Raw genomic sequence first — 26456 nt, forward strand, 5'->3', positions numbered from 1 at the left:
TAAAAGTTGGTCAGTCCAAGTTCATTTCAAGAGTAAATTCAACTTCTGCTTCCATTCATGATATATTAACAAAGTTTGCATTTACCCTCCTCCTTGAAAAAAAGAGAAAATGGACAAATTGTATGAAACAATGGCAGTGAAGACCAGTGATCCTTGAGAGATGGGAACAAAATAGCCCAGCTTCACTTGAGAAAGTGGCCAGACTATGGTGCAGTTAAGTGGAACGCAGGCAGAGCTTGTCCCTATCACTGAGGTGAAGTGACAGAGGTGGGGGTCTGGGGAAGCTAAGATAGCTAGAGTTTACAGGGCAGAGTGCTGATGAAGAAATTGCTGCACAGGGAGAGAACGCTAGAGATCTCCAGAGGCTCTTCTGCAAAGATTAAGTTGAATACTGATCAGTGCATGCATGTGAGAGAACTACCCAAGGTAGAATTAGACAGAACAGTGCCCAGATGTCATATCTGGTGTTGAATAGTGCTTATTCCCAACAGTTAGAGTGGAAAACCTCCAAATTCTGTAGGTATTGGTTAGAGTATCAAAGAAGGGTCTCACCTTCTTAGTGGATTAAAAAATAAAAAATTAAATTAAATTAAACCTAGATGAAATAGAACCCATTCCTTCTTAACAAACCTTAAAATCAAGACCTGAATAATTTCCAAATAATCATATTCCAGAAAAAAACTCAAGAATATTTGTGGACATACAAAAATATCTAGCACCCAAGAACCTGATTCACAGTATCTGGCATTCAATGAGAAATTTCCAAGCATACAAAAAGAAGCAGAAAAAAAAGTATAACAAGAAGAAAAAAAAAAACCTCACTCTGAAATGACACAAATGGTAGAATTAGTGCACAAACATATTAAAATAGTTGTTTTGACTGTGTTCCCTATGTTTGAAATGCTAGAGAGAAGATGAAAGTATGAGGTAGAGAAATGAAAGTTATAAAAAAAGACCCACAGTAAACTTCTAGAAATAAGCAATGTAATGTTTAAGATGGAGAATGTACTGGATGGATTTAAGTGTACATTAGCTAGTTGACAAGTAAAGATGAGTGAAACTGAAGACATAGCAATAGAAACTCTCCAAAATGAAACTCACAGAAAGAAGACTGGGGGGGAAAAGGTGCCGGTAAACTGAAAAACAACTTTAGTGGCCAAATACATGTGTAGTGACATGAGTCACTGGCAAAAATGGTCAGAATCAACTTTTTCAGAAATTAGCAAAAGGAAATAAACCAGAGGCTTGCAGCATTTAATCATAAAAGCATTTAATCAAGGAAAGCAACTGAATCTTGGTAAGAACAGCAAGCTTTGTGGTGTTTTAACTTGCTCTCTTACCCCTCCTCCCCCCAACCCCCCACCTCTGTGGTGGCCTTGAAAACCACCACCCTGGCAGCCACTGGAGGGGGCATATGTGCTGGAGATTTTTGCAACACCATTTCCACAGAATTGTCATTATTTGACCTGTCCAGTGATCCTCTGGAAGACACTGCTCATGAAGATTTTCTTGATTTGTCCTGACTCAGGGCTCTTTGAGTGCAAATAGTCTTTCTTTTTCTTCTCCTCCTCCTCTCTCTTCTTCTCCTTCTTCTCCTCCTCCTCCTCCTCCTCCTCCTCCTCCACCTCCCCCTCCCCCTCCCCCTCCTCCACCTCCACCTCCCCCTCCCCCTCCCCCTCCTCCACCTCCACCTCCACCTCCCCCTCCTCCTCCTCCCTGCAGGCCCTGCAGATACTGCATCTATGCATCAGCTAGACAGGTGAGAAGACTCTGAATGACCTCCAGTGCAAGGATGGTTGAAAACCGGATATTTCATTTATTGAATGTCAAAGAGTAGTGCAACTGATTCATGCTAAAAAAACAAGTTACCTACTTTAGTTATGGCATGATGTGCTTTTTAAAAAAACTTTGTTTATAACCTCTTCTTGTTGTATCTGTGTGCTATTCTTACAACAGGAGGAAAGTGCATTAGATTTGGTAACAAGCATGCCTTAACTTTATGAACAAAAGTATTACTCAACAGTTTTACATAAATCTAACTTTTATAAAATGAAAAAAAAATAATTAGCTATGTACTAAGCCAACCAAACAGAGAATTCAGTGGCAACAGAACACAAAGAATATATAGAATTTGAGACACTTGGGTGTGGCTCAGTTGGTTAAGCATTGGACTCTTGATTTCGGCTCAGGTCATGAGCTCAGGGTCATGAGATCGAGCCCCACATGGGATTCTGCACTCAGTGGGGAGTCTGCTTGAGATTTTCTCTCTCCATCTCCCTCTGCCACTCCCCTTGCTTGCTTGCTCGCTCTCTCTCTGAAATAAATAAATAAATCTTAAGAAAAAAGAAAAAAATATATATGGGCTTTTCAGAATTAGTTCAGAAAAGCCATTAACCATCGATTGCAACCACCACCACAAGAAATATATGTGTAAGTGGATTCAGAAACGAGGTGGGGAATGAAAAAATATTTGAAGAAATAATGCTATTTTCTAAATTTGCATATTTGATGAAAATGATACAATCCAGGCATTCCAGAGAACTCAACTATAAGAAATATGAAGAAAACTACACTAAGGTGATGCATCATAATCAAAATGCTGAAAACCAGTGAGTGATAATAAAAATGTAAAAGCATCACAGGCAACAGGAGCATATTACATATAAGAAAGATGGGAGGGCACTTTATATTTCAAGCCCTGGGTGTTACATGCAAATGATGAATCACTAAATTCTACCGCAGAAACTAATAATACACTGTATGTTAACTAAATTGAATTTAAATAAAAAATTAAAAAAAAAGAAAAATGACAGTAGATTTCTTTATGAGAAACAATAAAGCTAGAAAACAGCAGGGATATTTCAAGTCCTGAAGGAAAAATCTGTACACGTAAATAGCGCGTATATGCCACAGGCATCACTCTATTAAAAGAGAAAGGAAAAACGGGTTATGTTCACCAGTGAGCTGATACTATATTTAAGGCCCGTGTTAAAAGAAAAGTCTAGGAAAAAATTCTTGATGTTAAAAGTCAGATTGGACAGAGAAATGAGACAGTCGTTATTAGATGTATGAAGGATGTATAGAGGGCAGAGAACAATTAAAATGACAAAGCAGTGTAGTAAAAACTTGGGAAAATAGGCTAAAACCACTATGTAATTATTTCCATCAAGTTTTTTTCTTTACTTATTTTTATTGTAAAGCACTTGGAGTATATAGAAAATATATGGTATGATACCCACCACTCAATTTTGTAAAATTTTAATGTTTTATCGCATTTACTTTGTATTTTTCTATTTAAAAAAATAGAATATTACAGACTCAGTCAGTGTCCACAGCGTCCGTCACTCTATGTAAAATCATCTTGCAGTCCTTCCTAGGAGTCATCATGTTCTGAATTTGGTGCTTTTAGTTACCAAGCATTTTTATTCTTTTAAAATACGTGCATAAATATAATATTTTTATTTTATGTGTTTAGGCTATGTGTAAATGGTATCAAATAAAAGCACTCTTTGGTAACTTTTTCCGTCAATTTAAAAATTTTGAGATTTGTCTTCATTGATTCATGAGCTATCGCCCCCATGTATTCACTATGCCCGGAATTTATTCCTTTTCTTGCTGTGGATATTGCAGTTACTTAGAATTTATCACTCACACAAACAATGCTGCCATATATATCCTTGTACATATCTACATATGCACAGGAGCAAATGTTTCTCCATGCTGGGTTTCTCTGTGTGGGCTGGCCAGGTTTTAGGAAATGTATCTGTAACTTTAGATCCGAAAGTAATGTGTTGCCAGATTGCCTTTCAGAGGGCTATGCTGACTCTTCCATCCTTCACTGGTTCCTGTTCCTCCGCATTCTCACCAATACTTGGCTATCTGATGGATTTAAAATGGAACTCATTGTTGTAATTTATGTTTTTCTGATTACTAATAAAGTAGGGCACCTTATGTGTTTGTTGGCCATTGGATTTTCTTTTTCTGTGAGTTGTGTCTTCATATCTTCCCCCATTATTCTACTTGTTTGATTTTCATTTTTATTAACTATTTTGAGTTTTAAAAATATATGTTGAATACCAATTAATCAGTATGTTTTCCCAGTTTATAACGTATATTTTCATTCTGTGTATGATATTTTGAAATACAGAAGTTTTGAATTTTAGTGTAGTCCTAATTTCTAATATGTTTTTTCTTCTTTTTCTGTCATTTTTAGAAATCTCTCATGTCCATAAATACCTTCTTTTGTATTTTCATCTAAAAATTTAAAAGGTTGCTTTTCAGCTATGTCTTTAATCCACTTGGAATTTTTGGAATTTATTTTACATATGATATTAGGTAGGGATAGAATTTAATGTATGCTTTCTTTTCTCCTTTCTTTTTCTTTTCTTTTTATGTAAGTAACCAAATGTTTTCCCCAACTTTTTTTATTCAAATGATCTTTTAAACTTTAGAATAGATAAGGGCCTTGTCTTTTTACCAGTTTATTACTGAAATGATAATATAGCCTTTGTTTGCTGTTTTAAGGCTGTGATGTATTTTCCTAGTGGTTTGGTTTTTAAAAAATAAATAAGGCTTGATTTTTCCTCCAAAAAAACTTGGAAGAGATTTAGATTTGCAAGAAACTTGCAAAGATAGTACAGAGAATTTCTATGTGTATCATACCGAGATCCCAGATTGTTAACATCTTTGTGTGGCTTTAACCTGTACCACAGAGCAGGTTGTCCCATACAGTCCAGAGGTATAGAAAGGGACCTTGTCTTTCCATAGCAAAAACATTACAGAAATTCACTTTACAGTTCTTGTCTTTTTAAAAGACAGAATACATATTTTAAGGTGGTTCAAATCAGAACGGGGTAGTTCTATCCTAAATGTGGACACAAATACAAATACATGTTTTCAAGTATAATATTAAATATCTCTTGCACTGTGTGTGAAATGGATTTGCAGTAATGTTTTTCAGACTGCATTCCACAGAACCATCTAGATTGTACTGTACCAACTCAGTGGGAAGTGGAGGGAAAGGAGGAAGTTATGGGAATTTGGGCACTGGGGATCATGGAAAGCTTACACACTGTAACAAAGTTTAGAGATTGTGGGATGTGTTCTCTGCTTTCTGCTTTCAGGATAGGTGTGAATCTGTTGATGCAGGGTCAGGCGCAAGAAACACTAGTGCTCAATATTTGTAAACATTCCCTTAAGTGACAGCCTACAGGGTTCCTTTGTTTGCTTTGGTATGTATTGTCGAAGTTGAAAGTTTAAAAGAGTCGTGGTTTAGCAAGAAGAAGTAGGCTTCTAGGTTCTAGCAGAAGCTATCCTGTGTAAGCACCTGGGCCTCCTGCCAGGGAACTTTGGGGGCAGTGGAATCTAAACTGTGATATTTGGCATTTATTTCTTTTCTGTGTCGTCACTTTGTTTCTAATAATAATCTGTATTTTGGCTAAATAAGTTTGAAACCTTATGTAATCATATAGCATGTGTGGCTTTTTTGGGAGGGGATTGTAAATTTTCTTTCTACCATCTCCTACTGTACCTGAAATGATTTCTTCATGAACTACATTTGGGATATTTACAAATGTCAGCAACAAAGATTAAAAATCCCAGACACACTATTCCTCTATGTTTTAATTACTTTTTTTTTTTTTTTTTACTGGCCTTGATTCTGTTTTATCTGTGAAGGGATGACCTAACGGTTATCTTTAATTAGTGAAAACAGAACTTAACAACAAACCAGTAACAACAACAATGACGACAATAATAATATTAAAAAGTAACAGATGTTAACGTGAAGTGTGTAATCCCATTTAGGACAACAGAGAGTCCTATATTATAATTCAGAAAACTACAATTTTGCAAAGATCAGCTGTGGTATCCCTAATGCCTTTGAGTGCCTCTCTCTGATTAGCCTTTTCCATCCTTGTACATGCACACGAGCAGGTTCTACCTTCATTTTCTTATTGGTGGAAACTTCCAGATCAATTTGCAGAGAGGTGGAAGATGCTTATTCTAGGTTATAATTGTAGGTATGTTAGAATTCTGTAGCTGGGAGGGATCTGTTGCCTAGAATCTGACATTTCCAGGGGGTTAGAATGCAGGAATATGGAGAAGGTTCCTGATCTTGACAGTGATTCTCAGTTGCATTCATTTAGAAATTAGCAAAAGACCCAGGACATAGTACTACAGTAGAAGGCTTTCAGGAAACAACTAGGACATGTGGAATCATTTGGTAAAAATGGAAAATGTGGGGAAGAATATTAGTTTGGTAAATGGTGGCCTGTTTCAGCCTGTTGTCTTCAGCCAAAAGGATGTTTGAATTATTCTTCAACATTTATAGCTGTATAGTTTGTTGATAGAAGAAGTCGGTGGAGTATCATCCAGAGCCCTGTGTAGACAGTTCTAAACACTAGAATGGGAAGTAAAGGTTTCTCCTAAAACATGTCCCTAGTTTTCTTGCTCTAGACCAAGCATTTCTTTGCTCACCCTTATGCTTTTCTACTGCACTTCACTAGTAAAATATACATACTAGTATTTGGAGACTCAAGAAAGTGTATATAATACATTTGAACTTTAGCTCAAGAGCCATGAAAAGAACATCAAGGAAAATAGTGAACATAACTTATAAAGTAGTTGATACTTTAGACAAGAAGTCAATGAAATTCATGAAAATGCGATTTCAGTTCAGAAAAAAGAGTTTAGAATATGGGAGGGTGAAAGGTGTAAAGCTGATCCATTGTAAGGTTGATCAAATCATTATCATTCTGCTTTGTGAAGCCACCTAATACCCTTATTGTAGTTGTGCTGAAATCTGCCTTCTGTAACTTTCCTCACCCCCTAAGACATAAAGGTAAACGTAATTCAGATGTGAATGGATAGCACCAAGATGTTTACTTTTGTCTCGTTGAGAAATTGGTGATGTGTTTCAGATTTCTCTTTCTCTAATCAGGTATCCTCTCAATATTTATTTAAAGATAAATATTTTACTTCTTGAAATGTAATATTAATTAGGATTAGAAATTTTAGTCTCCTTACTCTAATTTTATTTCAAACTACAAGTAAAATAAAATAAATTTCCTTTATTCATAGTGTCATTGAATCCCAATATGGGCAGTCTCTTTGCTAGATCATGGGCCATAATGCTTGAGGGATTCATTGTTTCATGGGAAAAGTGAAACATAATGAAATATTTATAGTAAAGGGATAGATGGTCTCATATATTTGTCTTTCTCATGGAATACTACTCTTTAGGATGGTTATAGGTGTGCTATAACAGATGTCCAAATAAGTTTAGCCAGTTTTGAGCTTTTTGGGTTTTTTTTGTTGTCGTCATCATTGTTGTTTTGTAATCTCAGGTCTTATCTGAGGCTTTAATCTGATAATACTCACTGTGAATATAATAATTGATTTTTTCCCAGGTGTATGAAGCCAGGAAACCCTTTTTTAGGTAAAAGCTATGAACATTTCCTGGAACTGTGCAAGGCCACCAGGATGTACGATAGGGAAGACTGTAGAACTTGAGTCCAAGAAGCTCCTACCCCTAACTTCAATGATGTCAGTCAGGAGAGTTCACAATGAAGTCATGTCTACATTGAATCTTATAGTTTGTGTTGTTTATAAGATGGATGAGAGGATCATGAAAGGGAATTCTGGTCATTTTTAATAGTTTGAGATCTTGAGATTGTTGGAGATACTGATAAAAGAGTATGTCAGGGAGAGGATGAGAAGTGAGAATATTAAAAAAAATCTTATAAGATCTGTTATATTGTTGGGACTCTATCGGGTGGCTTATAAGAAGCCATTGGAGGCTTTAAAAATTGAGACAAATTTTTTTGGATCTTTAAGCCAGAGCAGGTTTCTTTCTTTCTTCTTTTTTTTTTTTAATATTTTATTTATTTATTTGACAGAGAGAGACAGCCAGCGAGAGAGGGAACACAAGCAGGGGGAGTGGGAGAGGAAGAAGCAGGCTCATAGCGGAGGAGCCTGATGTGGGGCTCTATCCCAGAATGCCGGGATCACGCCCTGAGCCGGAGGCAGACGCTCAACGACTGAGCCACCCAGGCGCCCCCAGAGCAGAGTTCTGATGAAATCCATGTTTTCAAAGAGTACTCTACTAACAATGTAGGGTGAATAGAATGGTACCCAAGTAGTATTGAGAATTGATACGGAATAGTCAATGTAATTTATTAATGAGAAGGGCATTTGTCTTTGGAAGAGAGGGAAGAAACTCAAGCTATTTAAGAGGTTGAAATACATTAGACCTGATCCTCTGATTTCTACTTTAAAGGAGACTTGAATGGATAGTGGTGTCCTTAGAAGAGTCTCCTTTTTTGTTTTTCCCCAAGAGTATGGCATTCTTAACTATATGCTTTCTAACTTTAATTTCAGAAGTCTCACTGAAGTCTGTAACTACTTAGAAAACACTGTTAATTAGGAAACCTTAAAAGATAAAAGAAGAGGAACTACAGCCATGATTTTTTTTTTTTTTTTGGAGTTTTAGAGGATGAACTACACCCAGTTATTATTATTATTTTGTTTTGGAGGTTTAGAGTTTGAGGATCCTAATCAGTAGTATTCCTCCTTTGTGATAAACTCTGAACTACCTGAGAGATAACTTGATAAAAGTGATATCTGTGGAGATAGCTGTGGAGATCAGAGTATCGCCTGTTAAAGACTGGATATGAGGGTGTAGTTTAGGTTTGTAGGACTGTGGCCATTCTGAATTCTGAACTCCAGAATTAGACTTACCCACTCAGTCCCTGCTGGCACCAGAAAACAATGGGTCCCTCCACCCAAGAGAATTTTTAGGGGACAGAACTGAGGCACAGATGAGAACGTGTGCTGTCTGCAAACAGCTTGCTCCCGAAGAGAAGAGCAGAGTTACTTACCCTTAAGTACCAGCGGGAGAAGTAAATCATTCTTACCTGGGATGGTGTTGGTGAGTAAAGGGGCCTAGAGGCATACAGTAATTGATGTCCCTTCCCATTAAATAAAGCCAGAGGAAAGGTGGTTCCATTTCTCCCAAATGGTCAGTGTCACTGTGAAGACTGGAAACCATTAATGGAATCCTATTATCCTCCGTTGAAATAGCAGATTGATTGTAGGTGTACTTTTGGAATTTCAGAGCTGAAAGTGATCTTGGACCATTTACTTCATTGACTTCTCTCATTTTTACAGATGAGGCAAATGTGGGCCTAAAAAAGGTCAACTTACTTAAGATAACAAGTGGAAGAGCAGATCTTGAGTCACCATGTTGATACTATTTATAAATAGTAATCATAATATATTGCTTTTTAAATAGAAAATTAAGTGAATTTTCTCATTTCCCTTTTTTTGTGCAGTAAAACAAAATATTAGAATATTAAAGACAAAACAATTTCATGACCAGCTACTAATTTTTTAAATTTTTTAAAAGATTTTCTTTATTTATGTGAGAGAGAGCAAACAAGAGCAAGGGCAGAGGCAGAGGCAGAGGGAGAAGCAGATTCCCCACTGAGTAGAGATCCTGATGCGGGGCCCGATTGCTTAACTGACTGAGCCACCCAGGCGCCCCAATAATCCAGCTACTTTAAAACAACGACTTTAATTTTTACATACTTTCTCTTCAGGTGCTTTTCAATGCGTGCAACTTAAATGTGAAGAATACACGCTACATCCAAATTGGAATTGTTTTCTGAGGGAGGGCTCACGTTGGTTGATGTGAAAGGACTTATCTTGCTGCTTTTGTTTTGTATAGAGAACCATTCTGAAGGAATGCAAGGTAATACCAAGAACACTCTAACACATCTGGAAATTACTGTTCCAACATCAGCTTTGGTTAACTGTGATCTTGGGTGTGTTTGTCTGAAACTAAAATGAGGGATGAGACCAGAGATGGCAAATACATGTCTTTTGCCCTTCTCCTAACCCAGTCAGCTAGCGGTGACCGCACTGAAGATGGGTGGAGGGCGGCTGCACTCGGCTGGCGTGACTTGCCTGGTTAGTCCACCACAGGAAGGAGGGGGCTGGCGTCTCTGGCCTTTGTTTGCATGTGGATTTGGGCAATTGCCAAGATCCTATCTGGCTGTAAAATTCTGTGATTGTGTACTTTAGAAGCTAATTTTTCTTCTGAATGAAACTAATTTCTCATTTTACTGAGTTTTAAGTAGTATTTTTCAGACGGATGACTATGTGAGACCTCTCTCTCTATAGATGTAGCTCAGGGGACCAGATCTTCTGTTTTCATGTGATGACAAAATCATTCCACATGAACTTACACACACACAAAGGCATTGTGAATCAAGCCCAGAAAACTTCAACTGAAGCATAGTATTAGTTTTTTGCTCAGTGTGAGCGTGATTTTCCACTGAATAAACCCCTCAGCCAGATGTCTGAAAGAGAATGCACATTTGATTTTCTTGTAGCATATTCTTAGAATTAAAACCAGCATATTCTAGTAATTAAGTTCTTTTGAATAGGGATTCGGATCTCGATCTTTGTTATCTTGTTTGAGGATCAAGGCTTTGGAAGTGTTTTAGTATTTAAGGTCAAAACTCACAAATACTGTTTTTTGGTCAATGATACCATAACTATAAAACCATGGTTTCTACATGGCTTGACATATATATGCTTATTACATTAAAAAAAAAAAACACAAAAAACCCTGAACATGATTGTATTTTGCATTTAAGATTTACAAAACACAAGGTCTTTTTGTTCCTTAGTGTCATCATTGCAAACATCAGTTATCCCTATATAAATTAACACTGGAAGTGTTTAAAATTAATATAAAGCCAGTCAAACCTGCTTTTACAACAGTGTATGGAAAGACGTGCTCACTGATCATTCAAGATTTGGTAATGAGTATTTTTAAAATAACATTTATTATTTTTCACTTATCAAAGCTCTATGTTTTTAAAAAGCCAGAAAAATATAAAGAAAATAAAATAATTTATAATCCTAGTTCTCAGAAATTATTATGTCTGTATACGTAATGGGGATCATTCATATTCTATATGTGTGTACACACACGTGCTTTTATAATCTTCTCACATACCATACATTTGAACAGTTTTTGTGTAGTTAAATAACTTTATATAGCATGATCGTCATGATACAGCTGTGAGAATCAGTGTGTTCCATCTTATGGATGTACCATTATTTATTCATCCTTCTTTTGGACATTTAGATTGCTTTGAATTTTTTTTCCTTTTTAAAATAATACTGTGATTAGTGTTTTACATAAATATTTTTGTGCATCTATAATTTCGTTAGATTAAATCCTTAGAATTTATTAGGTCAATTGATTCTAAGGTTTTCAAGATCTTGAACATACTGCTCTTCAGAAAATCACACCAGTTTTCTTTTTCCACAGTATATTAAATTTACAGTTTATCTATCCCATTGCCTGGTTTTAATTCCTCATAGATGAAAAATGACTTCTATCATTTGTATTTTTTTATTTTTTTTAAAATTTTTATTATGTTATGTTCGTCACCATACAGTACATCATTAGTATCATTTGCATTTTTTAAAAGATTTTATTTATTTATTTGACAGAATGTCATTTGCATTTTTGAAAAGGATTTTATGTATATTTGGCAGAGAGAGAGAGAGCACAAACGGGAAGCCACAAGCAGAGGGAGAGGGAGAAGCAGTCTCCCTGCTGAGCAGGGGCCCTGGGATCATGACCTGAGCAGAAGGCAGAGGCTTAACTAACTGAGCCATCGAGGCGCCCCTATCATTTGCATTTCTTTCCTTGCTATTAAGTTTGAATTCTCCTCCGTACCCCCATTTATTGGCCCTTTGCAGTTGTGCTGTTGGGGGTGGTGGTGTTTATTCTGTGTAGGGGTGCTCCTTTTGTGCTTTTATTTTACTTATTGATTTATTGATTTATTTTAGAGAGAGAGAGTGCAAGTGGGCAGAAGGGCAGAGGGAAAGAGAGTGAGAGAAGCAGACTCCCCGGTGAGCACCTGGCTGGATCGCAGGACCCTGAGATCATGACCTGAGCCAAAATCAAGAGTCTGATGCTTAACCCACTGAGCCACCCCATTACCGCTGTGCCTTGGTGTTCTTAATAGTGCTGCTTCTACTTAAAGCCCCATGGCAGGGGGGAAAGAGCATGGAGTTTTAATTCATTCAGACCTGGGCTTGGATTTCAGTTGTCACTTACATATTTTCCATGTGTCTTTGGGCAGACTGTCATTTATGAGCCTGAAGTTCACTGAGCTGCAGGATAGAAACATTATTGGATTTAAATGAGCCACTTATCTCAGAAGAGTCACTTAATGGTAGCTACAGTTATCCTCTTTTTTCTTATCTCCTTGTTATCACCTACCTGTCATTTTCTGTTTAGGTATTTTTAAACACAATTGGAGGAAAAGTCCACCAAAGTGTGCTGTTTGTCTATAAACAGAGTGAGTAGGTTTTCCTCCTGGTTCACCTAATGGTCACTGTTGAAATCTTCTTTTTAATTCTTATGATAGCAGCCTTATTGATAGACATTTCTGTTATATATATGGTGAGAGAGCCAACAACGGAACAGTGGTTTTTGTTTCCTCCAAAGTGAAAGGATGAGGCACAAGTCTCTAGTTCAGCTCGTGTCTACAACGTCTAGGCTGTAGCGAACTTCTAAGTGCTTTGGCCGCATCAGGTTGATTCGCAAGAGGCAAACAGCAGTTCGAGTATATCAAATTTAGGACGCGTGACCTACCCATTTCCCTTCCCAGTGCCAGTGCGGCAGGTGGAGATGACACGGGGCTGGTTTCGGCAGCCTTGAGCTCTTACACACTAGATGGTTTGTGTTTTCTTGGCTTGGGAGACGACAGGCACCACAGATGCAGTTTCTCACAGATAGACCACCGTGACCAGAGGCAGAGCCGTGAAAGTGACTGCTGGAGTTTATACAGCAAATCTGCCCCAGCTGTGGGACGTTGGGGCCCGAACTGACCCCTCATCGTTAGGGACAGATGCTGCACTCAAGGCTACAATGGGAGCAAACAGCTTTTATGTATTTACATATGTAAATCCACACGCTTTTACCACCTGCCAGCCCCTCATTTCAACCAGAGAACTCAATATTAGCTATTATTATTTCTCTCAAATGATACATTTTCATAGCCAATAAAGCTAATTGCCCTTGACTACCCTATTTCTACCAATAGACTTTTTTTATTAGCATTTTGAAATACATTAAAAAAGTATCAGTTCTACCAGATGACGTCTTTTGTTAGTCACACTAAACTGATTAAAAAGGGGAGCATTATAAACCTTCTTGCCAGAAGCTAACTTGCCTTTAGAAAAGGAGGACAGTGGTCTTTTCCTTTATTATCTACAATAAGGTATACAATTAATTATAATAAATATTTGTTCTTCTGTAATAGTTGATGCCTAATGGAAGCAATCATGAAGATCATGTCATTACATCATCTCTTCTAGACTGTAGCCCTTTGAATGATAATGCTAACTGGGTAGCATAGCAGGTTTATTTAGCTGATAGATGATCACTAAAGAGCATCCCAAACTGTGCGTATGTGAAGACTTACTTATTTTGCACTCATAAGTTTTATTTTAAAGCTTTTTATGATTGGGACTCCCTTTGCCTTTTGAAGGTCTCTTTGCTTTTGCTCTGAAGCAGTTCCACCCATATATAGGCACCACCCATATATAGACCACTGACATTGTAAAAGACATTGTACTATTAATAGTAGATGATTTTGATTCTGGTAAAGGTTTCACAGTGTACCCATACCTCAGAACATCATGTTGTTAGATAGATAACACATCATGTTAAACAGATACCATTTTTTATTTTGTTAATTCTATCTCCATCAAGCTGAAAAGAAAAAAACAAAAGCAAAACCAGTGGATTATAGAAAGATGAGTAAGACTATAATACACTCCTAAGGAGTATATTTGAATAGAAAATGTGGTCACAGATAAATACAGTATATAACATAATGATAAATTCTGGAGGAGAGACCCGAAAAAAAGATTAAAGAAAGCTTTACAAACATATAACAAAATAGTAGCTTAACAATTTTTGCATGATAGAATAAGTGAAAGGAAGTTGTGCAGGTAAAGCCTGAGCCATGTAGGCTGAAGTCTGGTCCTGGAGAACCTTGATGTCCTAAAATATTTGAACTTTATTCTTGAGGGAATCCAGAACCTTGGGAGGCAGAAGAAATATACAATCACTCATAAATTCACTGTCTCTTTCTGTTTCCTACCACAATCTTATCTCCCAGTTCTGTTCCCCAGCCACAGTGGCATGATTAGAATCACACTTGAAGAATGGTATTTAGATGTGGTGTTGCGTAAATTGTAGGAGAGCAGAATGCAATAAATACATTACAGTGTAATTACATTATTAGGGATCTGAGCAGTCAGGGAATAGGAAGGAATGAGAACAAGGATCCTTTAAAAGATAGAATCAACAGGAGATTTTGACTAATTTCAAGTGGGTATAGGGGGCAGGGGAGAGGAAGAGGAAGATATGTTAATGACCAACTGCCTTTTCAAGTCCACCTGACCAAAAGGATCCAGTTGTCATCAAACGGGAGAGAGCTTGAAGGAGGTAGAGAACGGGGGACACTGCAGTTTTGCTTTGGGGCACTTTGAGCGTGAGGTGCTATGAAGGCACCAAACTGGCCAACATCGAAATGGGGACTGTAGCTTAGTCAAGTTGACACATCAGAGACCATCACAGTTGGTGTGAGGAGTTTGGTCTTAACACATTTTCTCTAAGTAAAAATCATTTTAGGTACACCACCACCAGGATGCTTTAAATCCCATTCCTTTCCTTTGTTGCGCCGAAGTGAACCTTTTTGAGATTCCTTCTTTTTGAGATTCCTACTTGTTTGGCTAACACTTCAGCCTCACTGATGTTTTTGAAATTTCTTATATCACCTAGGTAAATGAACAGTCTCTGGGACTTTTGTAGATACCCTTGTGTTAGGAGCCAGACTTTTAGTTTAAATTAGAGACATTTAATCCATACTGTTACTTTTAATAATCTCCTGGAACAAATGGTAAAGTACCTTTAAAGCTCTTTTACTCTGTCTCCAGGCAAAATCTTGGACCCAGGGTGGGTGCTCTTCCCAAGGTTCCCAAGATCGTAGAGCTTAGTATTTAGTTCTCATGATACCCCTTAGTCCTTGGGGCTTCACATGGGGGGTGTAACCTTCTATACCTGGGGAACTTCTATACCCTAGGAAGTCTCCCTTCCCTTCCCAGCCTCAAGAGAAGCCCTCAAACCCCTTTTGGTGTAGCCAACCTCCTCCTTTATCCCCCTTAACCTCACCACCCATGCATACTGTAGTACTCCCCTCCATCGGCTCTCCTATTTAGACAGTTCAGAATAATCTCCTTCCATGGGCCTTCAGAAACATAGTGCTGGCACTGGTAGGGGAAGAAGAAGAGAATACCAACTGCTCAGACAAATGCTAGAACAGATCCAGACTTACTAACTCATCCTGTTGCAACCTTACGAGAGTATTAACTTCTGTGAATGAGAAGTCAGCTGTTTATCTTAGGAGATTACCCCATCTCCCCCCAAAAAGGTGCCAATTGGTGCTAATTAGTTCAGTTTTTCTATGATGAAGACACCTGTCCAGTGGGAACTGGACCAAGGCCACCAATTTATGTCATGCTGGCCACCCGTTGTCAGTTTGTAAAGCATATGTCTCCAATTTAAACTAAATTCTGGCTGAGCTGAAAGAGAACATTGCTAATTTCTCATGGATATGTTTAATTGTTTATAATAATTTGGAAAATACTGTGAAAAACATGAACATCAGGGGAATCACCCAGTTTCCTGTTAAGCTGTCTACTGGAAAAACACACTAATTCAGGCTTCATTGTCTTAGAATTTGTCCAGATTTAGGATGAGCTCGGTTTACATTTATTTATGACAGAATTTCTTTCTGTCATTTTACTTTAATGGCATAAGCTGTTTTTGCAAGGAGATATTAAAGCTTTTGAAACTTTTCAAGTACTTAAACATCACATCATTGCAGATAAATGATACTCATTATAATTCAATTCTATTCTCAAAATGGAGAGATACGGGACTTTCTAATCTTTTTATTTCACTGACAATTTGTGTATATGTAGCCTTAATAAAACTCTACTTATTTTGAAATATTTTATTAAAAGTTTTCATATATATAGCTTATCTTTCCACAGAGTCAGCCATAGCTATTCTAAATTTAAAGAGTTAATTCTTCCAAATTTGGTTGTTGGTTATCTATAAATATGAAGTGGTTGGTGTCATTGATAATACAAAAATGTATATTTGATTTTATCACAGTTTTTGTACACATTCTACGAATACATCTAGGGATATGAAAATTTACAACACTATAAGAGATATTAAAGAAAACATTATCAGGATATGATTATCAGATGTCAAAAGACTAGTTTTTGGAGCCAGAGAATTTTCTATTTTGAGGGCTTTGTGATGGTTTATTTTATGTGTCAACTTGCCTGGGTCACAGTACCCAGATATTTGGTCAGACGTTATTTTAGATGTCTCCGTGAGCGTGTTTTTGAATAAGATTAGCATTTCAATGTTGTGTGGTGAGTAAAGTAAATTGCCCTGTATGATGTGAATGGGCTTCACCCAACCAGTCGAAGGCCTGAATAGTAGTAAGACTGACTTCTGAAGAAGGGGTACTTCTACTAGTGCCTGCCTTTAACTTGAACTGCAGCATCGACTTCTCCCTGGGTCTCTGGCCTGCTGGCTTACCCTGAAGATTTTGGACTGTGAGCCTCTGTAATTGGGTGAGCCAATTCCTTAAAATAAACCTAGTTTAATATAAATGCAAATATTATATATATTTGTTATATAGTCTGTAAATGTGATATGTATTATACACACATACACACAGTGACACACACACACATCCTCCTGGTTCTGTTTGTCTGGAGAATCCTGACAAATACAAGGTTCTTTGTATTGCCTTTTGAGCTAGCCTTTTCTTTACTTCCCGTTACGTAGAGTATGCTGGTCTTTTCACTTCCTGTTTTTCAGTCATCCATGAAAACCCTAGGCTTACATTCAGTGAAATAAATCTCTTGTTCCTATAGACTTTGTCTTTCTTAATTATCCTTATGTATATACCGTGTATATTGTTCTCAGAGCTTTGGATTTCTCATGTAAAAATATAAAAAGTATGCACTCTGTTTACTCTTTCCTGCCTTATTTACTGGATCAGTTGGTACAGGGTTAAAGATAATTTGTGTTAAGTTTTATACTGTCCATAATTTACTTGCAATTACTTGACCATACGCATTGCAGAATTTGTGGGTAGAACTTCGTTTTAGCAGCTTTATTTAGCATTCCAGGTATGTTGTTCACAAACCTCACTCTAGGATTAGTCAGTATTTGAAAGACCCTCATTAGAAGTCAACATTCCAGAATTGGGTACTTAAAATCTGCACAAAAAGGCTTATTAATGTTATTTATTAATGTTAAGGATGTTACAAATAACTGGTGAAATGAATGATGTTGCACATATATGACTTGGCCTTTGAAATATGTTACGTTAACAGACTTCGAATTAGGCAAGGCAAGCACGCTCACAGCTTTTGGAGTAGCACCTACCTCCAGCACTCATTTGACTCTGTTCTCTGATATGTAGGATTCTGCTGCGTGGTGCCAATTGAAGGTTAGACGCATCGTACTGTAGAATATTGTCATAATTGCTTACGTACCTTCATGTGTGCTCCTTGTCAGAGAAACCGAAGAACAGAATTCTGGGACTTTCCTGACTTTACAAGATAGAACTGTGGGTCTGTTTTTTCACCTTCCTTCTCTGTGTATTTGTATACAGCAGAAAGCCCTCACCTACTTACAGTCTTTGGGACACTCAGGGTGTTTGCCCCCAAGTACCCAATAATTGTGAACCCCCCGTTTGGCTTACAGCAGTTTGCAGCAAAAACCTAACATACTCGCTGGCACAGGCTAGGCACTCAAGAAATGCTCATTCTCACTGTCATAAATCGGTGAACTGGCTTTTGGTTCTCGGGGAAGAAAAGGAAAGCGGAGGTTGTCCATCCCTCGAAGGCCATCAGGATGCTCCTTTCTGTGGGTGTTTGATCGCCATATTCGTCTTCAAAACTTTAGCATATGGATTATCTTCTCCAAGCTTTGTTTTAGTTTCAATTTAGAGTCACTTTAGCAGAGGCACTAAAATCATGTGAAGGTGGGTTCGAGTCCTGTTGAGGAAGCTCGTGGTTTGGGGGGCCTGTTTGTGGAAGCATGCGAGTGCTTGGCTAACCCCTGGGAGCACGCGGTGCTAAGCCGCCATCTGGAACGCAGTGTGCTAGAACCTGGAACGTTTTCCATCTTCGATGTGTCAGGAAGATGAAGCGGAACCAGACAGCAGGTGGAACCGAAACCTTGTGGGAGATTCCTTCCAGTCAATATTTACATAAAATTCTGAATTTATTTTGACCTGCATTGATTAAAGAAAATGTGTCATAAGGAAGTAAAAGAAATACTTTTTCCCCCCTTATTGTTAAAAATGTGTTGCTGTTGTTTTGAAAAAGTGCTGTAGCTCAAACCGCCAGAAATGCAAAAAAGAATGATCTTAGTTAAAATCTTACAGTAAGCTAATTTTAGCTTTATTTGTTTTGTATAGCCTTGGGTTACTGGGTCAGAAATGTCATTGCTAACTGTATTTGTAAACTTGTTCTGCCTAAAAGCCTGCCCCTGCTGCAAAGCAAGGGATAAGGTCTTGTTTTGTTTCCTTTGGTGAAGGAACAGAATATCATTTGTTGGCTCTGAAAAAAGAAGTCTTAAATTTAAACACCCTTTTGTCTGCTCAGTGAAATAACACAGGAACAATGTGAAGGTGACTGAACTAAATACAGATAGAGATAGATAGAGATAGATAGATAGATAGATTGATTGATTGATTGATTTTGATGGTGTTGAACATTAGGGCCCAGGGTGCTGTTGGCCTTTAGAGGTTTTTCCATTCCAGTAATATCATAATTGGGTTCTGATTATTATTGGATTAGCTGTACATATTTTTGAAGAGCATTTATGGTGATATAAATAAAATTGGTAGAACTGTTGTAAGAATATTAAAAGAATCAAGATCATATTGAAGAAAGGGGAAGTGTTTACCTCCGTCAACATCTCTTTTATCTCTGAGGTTTTTTCCTGGTCAAGGCAAAACAAAGCAAGGCAAGTGGTGAGCCATTGTGGAGTGAGAGTGCATTGCTCTGGACACAGGTAGGGATTTGGCAGGCCAATCTATATTATAATATCAGGATAGTTATGTAGATTTTGGTTTCAGGGACATTAAGCATCATAGTGGATGAAATATTCCAAAATTATTTATAAACAGGAGTATGAGATGAGTGTAGGTATCTGGGGAAGCGGTAGTGTTATCGCTTATATTACCCTGGGAAAGCTTTCTCTCCTTCATATTGAACCAAGCATGATTACATTTCATTTTCTCAATAACTTTATGGGATAGGTGTAATTATTATAACAGCCGTTTTGTGAATAAGGACACTGAGGCAAGAGCTACAGAGCTAGAGAATTTAGGAGGTCTTTAAATTAGATTAAAATTGGGCTCATACCAATTGGGAATATATATATATGTAGATAAAGATGTGGGTGTGGATATCGATGTGTAGACATATATGCAGTGTGCTTTTTTGTTCTAATAATATATGTGTTTCATAGCCTTTCATGTCAGCAGAGATAGAACTTTTTAATCATTGCATAAAATTACATACTCATATGTATCATAATTTGTTAAGACATATTCTCTGTCAGTGGACATTGAAGCAATTTCCAGCTTTGGACTATTACAGATAGTGCTGTGATGAACTCTCTTGCATGTACCTCTTTTGCACGTTTGCAAATATCTCTGTAGATACATGGATGTAGATTATTAGGTCAGAGGCATTGACATTTAAAATCCTGATAGCTGTTCTTAAGTTAGGCTTTTTTTCTTTGCTTTTCCAAGAGTATTCTTTTTCCTGTATTCTCATGAACACTAGATGTTGCAGTGTTTTGTTTTTTGTTTTTTTCCCACCCATTCTATGGGTGAATACCTCGTATTTCCTTGTACTTGACGTTTGCTTAATTTTTAATGAAGCTGAGCATCTTTACATCATTTATTGAACATTAATATTTCTTTGTTGAATTCTAATTAATTTTCTTTTCCCTGCTTACACATGTAGTTGTTTGAAGTGATAAAGTTCTTTGTATATTATGTATATTAATATTTCATCTTGATATTTAGCAGTTTTTCTTCCTAATATTTAATTTTTCTTATAATGTAGAAATTTTTAACACTGAATTGTAATCACATAGCTTATTCATTTCTTTTAAGATTTCTAGGATCTGTGGCTTTGTAGGAACATCCTATCTAGCTGATTAAACATTGTCCCATATTTTCTTTAGCACTTTTGAAGTTTATAATTATTTTTGTTCTTAACCAATTGAAATTTTACTTTTGTTATTGACATGAAATAGGATTTTTTTTTTCAGACAGATATCCCATTCTTTCCCTATTTATTGAATAAATCACCCTAACTAATTTGAGTAGAAAAGTAGAGGAGCAGAACAGAATGGAATCCAAAAATAGATCTACCTCAGGGCCCAAAGTATATTGCCTTAAAAAATGAAGTTTTATTGTATGTTTGGTATCTTATAGGGTCTGTTTCCATCCTATTCTTTTCAAATAGTTTGTTAGTTTTACATGAAAAATGTGAGTGGGGTTTTAATTTTGACTGCCCTGTAGTCATAAATTAAATGGGGGCAAACTAACATTTACAGTAATTTAGGAGTGTAGATGCCTTTACAATATTAAGCATTTTATCCAGGAACATAGTATGCCATTATACATATTTAGGGCTTTTTGTATTTTTCAGTTAAATTTTATAGAGAAGGATATCCTTGCATATTTAAAATTAGTAATTCCTGGGTATTTTATAAGTTTCTGATCTTTTCTGTTATACTTTCTAAATTATTGTGGGTTTTTTAATATATATTTTTTGTTACTTTATGGAACTCTTACTGGTTCTAATAATGTTTATGTTAAATCTCTTGGATTCTTCAAGTAAATGATAGCTTAATCTGCACCTAATGAATTCTGGTTTTTCTTTTTCAGTTATTTATAGGTTTTTCCTACATACCCACATTATTTGCCATACTATGAGCAAGCTGAAGATGAAAAGTATCTTACGTTATTTCTTTTCTACAGAATAAAATGGTGATATAGTCACCTGATTGCTAGATGCCTCAAAAATTATTTAAAATACCATTTTCCAATATAGAGTCATACAGTTACTTGTTTTATTTAGTTTCAGGATATCCCCAAATGAACTTTATAAACCAGCCCAACTGAAGAAGAACAATTGATAACAGAGTGCTTGGGATCCTGAAAAAAGTCAGGAAGGTGTTAATTCATTTGAAACAGTTCTCCCATACTACATTTTACATGTGCGTGCGCGCGCGCACACACACACACACACGCATGTATACACACACATATTTGTTTGTTCACTTACTATGTGGTAGCAGAATTGAGCCATGTTCCAGAGTGGATGTCATTTATATCTTTGTTCTGCAATCACATATATATTCTTGGACCTTTAGCAGATGTAGACAAGTAGCAAACATTAATGGAATGATTTCCAGTCACATCTGCCAATAGTTTGCAGGACACGTAAGTTCCGGATCCAGCTAACTTTTTTTGTGTGTCGTTAAAGTTTGCTCCCCTAGACATGTTGCTTTGTAGTCCACTCCGCTGTGTTTTCTAAAAGATACAGATATAGATATGGATTTTTTTTGTCTAGGAGCTTGTATTTGAAATACACATTCTACCTCTTCTACACTCAAATATACGAATTCTTATTTATTCTCTAAGACTCAGCTCAAATATTTCACCCTTCATGAAATTCTTCCCTTTCTCAGGCAAGTAAGAAAGATTACTTGGCATTTTCTTCTGTTACATCAGGTATCACATTATACTGTGGTTGTTTACATTGATTTCTGTGTCCCTACTAAGCTCTGAGTTACTTGAGACCATACCTTCTCCAATGTCCAGCACAATGTCTGGCACAGAGTTGAGACTCAGTAAATTTTTGATGAATGAATAAATGTGAATCGGTGATTACCACAAATGTAAGGGAAGTGAAAGATCAAAAGGGGTAAGAGAATGCTATCAGTCTGACAACTTAAGAAAAATCTCAGAGTTCTGTGGAAGAGACATAAGAAGGGTATTTTATGAAAAGATTAATAAAAAAGGTACGAACCCTATAGTTTAGAAATATGCATTTGGATGTAGTGATGTTTATTATGATGGAGAAATGTGGTAGAGACCAAATGAGTGGCTTGAGGCCATGAAGACATGTTGAAAGTCAGAAAGAAAAACAGTATTCATCCTGGTACAAATATTATAAATGACATGATTTTGATAAATTTATACCACACTACATCTGCTTCTATATATACAACAAATATTCCTGGTTTATAGGTTGCCATATATAGCATACGAGAGTTGTCAGTTTTCCAATAATATGAATGTAAAACGCACCTGGACTAGGAGGGCTGGCTTTACAGGCAATAGATTTGATTTCTTTCATCTCTGACCTTCTGTTCTGCTTTCTTTTTTTATTACAGCTTCTTATGTATATTTTTTAAAAAAGGACTTTTGGTAGATTTTAAGATTTTGGGGACATTACAGAGCTTTTTCAGGAACAGTTTAGATACTTAATATTTATTAAATTTAATTGAAAATGTGAGTTTTTATTATACATGTTAATTGGACTTGATGAATTATACATTTCTTTCTTTTAGATATTCCTCAGTGAATTAAGTAAAGGGTGGTATACCTATTTCCAGTTACTTTTCAAATAGAACTAAGGCAGCAGAAATAAGGACAATCAAGTTTCTTATGACCACACCTGAAGACCACATTTAGTAGTAATCTTTGGAACGATTTAGGTCAGAAAGAAAGAGCTGGCGATATCTTAGTTCTCTGCAGCTCTTGAGCCGTATTTGGATAGTTGTTTCATGGAAAGGCTCAGTGGGAATCTAACATGGGTCTACATGCAAGTAAAATAAGAGGTGACAAATGAGAGCTTCGCCCAGCCCAGTACAGTATGTATGTGCTGCCAAAGCGAGCAGCTCAGCACGGTATAGAAGTCAGTTTCAGTGATCCTGGGCTTGAAATATAATTATAGTACTGACACAGCACAACACCAGGGCTTGTGTAGGTCATAGCATGAAATGGACTCAGTGTGGGTGTTCGCTTTGGTAGTAGCCTCAAGGTCCTTCACCATAGTTTCATCAGGAACCAGCAGAGCACTGCAGCTAACATGGTATACTCTGATTCCTTACAAAGCAATGGATATTGCTATTCAAATAATATATCCTGTGGCTGCTGTTGTCTCCCAGATTATTAAAAGTGGTAGGATGACATAGATTTTAAAATGCAAGTTATTTTTATTCTGATTCTGATTTCCTTAATTCTTAACAACTCCATTGATTTTAAAGATAGAACAGTTGTTTCAAAGAAATCCATTGTACAAAATCTTTAACTTACATAGTTTTAGATACTTAGCAGGGTTTTTTTTTTTTTTTAATTAAGAAAGCCATCCTTCTGGATGATCATCTTCTTGTTGACCTACTGCAGGTTTTCAGCACATACTCCAATGAAGACTACGACAGGAGGAATGATGAAGTGGATCCCGTGGCTGCTTCTGCCGAGTACGAACTTGAAAAGCGTGTAGAAAAGCTGGAACTTTTCCCAGTGGAACTAGAGAAAGGTATATGAGCTCTACAGTGTTTGTAATATCATTATATGGCTATTTTACTAACATAGAAATGATTTTATTTTTTTCACGTGTAGCCTTTTTTCCCCCTGAAGGGTTGGATAAAATGTTAATTCTCATGGAGGATTTCATTTGTCTATTAAATTTCAAAAGTAGTTGATATGAGCTCTGTATAGATGGTAGACTGAAAGACTCTTTCTTCCCTTCCACTTCCAACTAAAAGCCATCTATCTGCTTTAGTTGGCTGGGATGGTGACCAGGAGTAGGGAGGTGTGGGTGGGGCCTGATGTTTGGTCAGTACCCTTGCAAAGGGCTGGTGCTGGTGTGAGCTCAGAGGGAGCAGGTGGAAGTGGGGGGTCAGGTGGCTGTTTTTGTGCTTGTTTTTGTGTTCTTGACGGAGGGAGAGTGGTCATGGTTGGGCTCTGAATGTAGTGGTGGGGGAGTGCTGGGCCGTTAGATTATGGATTTTAGAATGGAGACAGCGAATCCTGTCTGAGGGGAGAGGGCTAAGAGAGAGCAGGGAGACTGGGAGCAGAGGGGCTTCCTCTTGATTTCTCCTCTTGGAATCTCAGCCTGCCTGCAGCGGGAAGTGAGGACCTATGGGACCAGGGACTGTCATGTTTAGCATCCTGTAAGATGGGCACCCGGGAATGGACTGGGACCCGTGAACAGGGAAATAGCACATCTCAGGGAGCCTTACCAAAAAAAAAAAAAAAAAAAAAAAAAAAAAAAAGGAACAAATAGATGACAACTTGAACGACAAAAAGAAGCAAATGAAAAACCAAATGAAGATATCAAGTATGGCTTTAAAAAGACATTCTTAAGCCAATCAACAAACAACAAAAATGTTGATTTTAAAATTAAAAATTTCAGTAGAGGAATTGAAGAGGAAAAGATGGTATTGTTGAAACTCAAACTGGTGACCTAAAAGGTAAAGCTTAAGAAATGAGCCAAACTAATTCTTTTTTTTTTTTTAAGATTTTATTTATTTATTTATTTGACACAGAGATAGCCAGTGAGAGAGACAGCCAGTGAGAGAGAAAGACAAGCAGGGGGAGTGGGAGAGGAAGAAGCAGGCTCCCAGCAGAGGAGCCCGATGTGGGGCTCGATCCCAGAATGCCAGGATCACGCCCTGAGCCAAAGTCAGACGCTTAACGACTGAGCCACCCAGGCACCCCGAGCCAAACTAATTCTTAAATGACAGAGCAAACATCCACGAAAAATGATGACAGAGACCCAACATATAAATTGTAGGTGACCAAAGGGGAGAAGACAATAGAGGATGAGAGACGTATAAGACAAAACATGGAAGAAATTTTCCTGAGCTCAAAAAAGACCTGAGCCTCCTATTTGGAAGGGCTTGGCCAGTTGATTCAGAGAGGACTTAAAAAACACCCCGCACTTAGGCCTAGCCTGGGAGAAGTCCTCATCTTCAACATAAAGTATAAATTTTACAAAATACCACACTCAAATCAAAGGTACTTGCCAAAGCAACATTAGTAGACTAGCATCAGATTTCTCATTTGTAACACTGGACGCAGGAGGCAGACATAAAATTTCACACATCGAAGAATCCTGTATCCGTCCCAGAGAGCATTTACCTCTCCTGATGAAAGAAGGAACATTGCTGATACCTAAAGGATCTAAAGAACACATCACCTGCATACTTCCCAGTTAGCAAGGAGGAAAAGAAACAAAGAACAACTTGTTCTAAACAGCAAAGGTGAGGGGAAAAGAGTTGAAAACTGTAACTATTGGGCATAAAATTACTTGGATTAAAAAAATATAAAGAATACTAGTCATTACACCAGACATGACTGGTTAATTGTTCCCATTAAGAGACACTTTTCATTTGAGATTAAAAAGGATGTAAGAGTGATACTTATATTTTTCAGTCGTTTAAAATGTAAAAACCATTCCTAGCTTATGGTCCATACAAAAACAGCTGTGGGATTTGGCTGTGGGCCACTGTATTGCTTATAATAGCAAAAATGAGAATAATCCAAATATTCATTAATGACAGAAAAGGGTAAAGTGAAGGACCCTCAGTTCCATGCAGCAGTGTGTATGATTCTTACAAACAAGAAATTGAAGGGGGATAAAAAGCAAATCACAGAAGATTTGTATTTAAATTTCAAAGCCGGAAAAAATTAAATGGCATATCATTTAGAGATACACAAATAAGTCGTTTTAATAAGTGGTTTTAAAAATGGAGGGAACGATCGACACAATATTTCAGATAGTGGTTACAAGGGAAGAGTTATGCTATCAGGGAGGGGTGCCTAGTGGGCTTTTCAGGTGTTGGTAGTGTTCTGCATCTTTCTTAGTACGTGGATATTTGGTTTATTTTTCTTCTTTAAACACAGTGTTTTGTAAATAAATGTTTTCATAAACTCTTGTGTTTTTCACAAAATAAAAGTTAGAACTAAAAAAATTAAGCTAGAAAAGAACTAAATGAAGAAGAATTATTTTTAATCTTTTGAGAAACCTCCATCCTGTTTCCCCAAAGTTGGCCGCACCAGTTTGCATTCCCAGCAACAGTGCACAAGGGTTCCCCTTACTCTGCATCCTTGCCAACACCTGTTATCTCTTGTTTTTTGGATGATAGCCATTCTAACATTCTAACTCTAATAAGGTGATTTCTCATTGTGGTTTTGATTTGCATTTCCCTGATGATTAGT

The 26456-nt window shown here is 37.1% G+C and overlaps 1 protein-coding gene across 15 annotated transcripts in view; it reads left to right on the forward strand.

Moving 5' to 3' along the window:
• Nucleotides 1–26456, forward strand: part of PPP1R9A (protein phosphatase 1 regulatory subunit 9A) — a 298618-nt gene that overhangs the window by 130873 nt on the left and 141289 nt on the right. For all 15 annotated transcript variants that reach the window (XM_044386606.3, XM_044386621.3, XM_048212761.2 and 12 more), the window contains one exon: nt 23637–23769. In XM_044386606.3, the coding sequence (XP_044242541.1) occupies nt 23637–23769 (133 nt within the window). The remainder of the gene's footprint in view (nt 1–23636; nt 23770–26456) is intronic.

Source organism: Ursus arctos, unplaced genomic scaffold (assembly GCF_023065955.2).
Source record: "Ursus arctos isolate Adak ecotype North America unplaced genomic scaffold, UrsArc2.0 scaffold_3, whole genome shotgun sequence".
Classification (NCBI taxonomy): Eukaryota; Metazoa; Chordata; class Mammalia; order Carnivora; family Ursidae; genus Ursus; species Ursus arctos.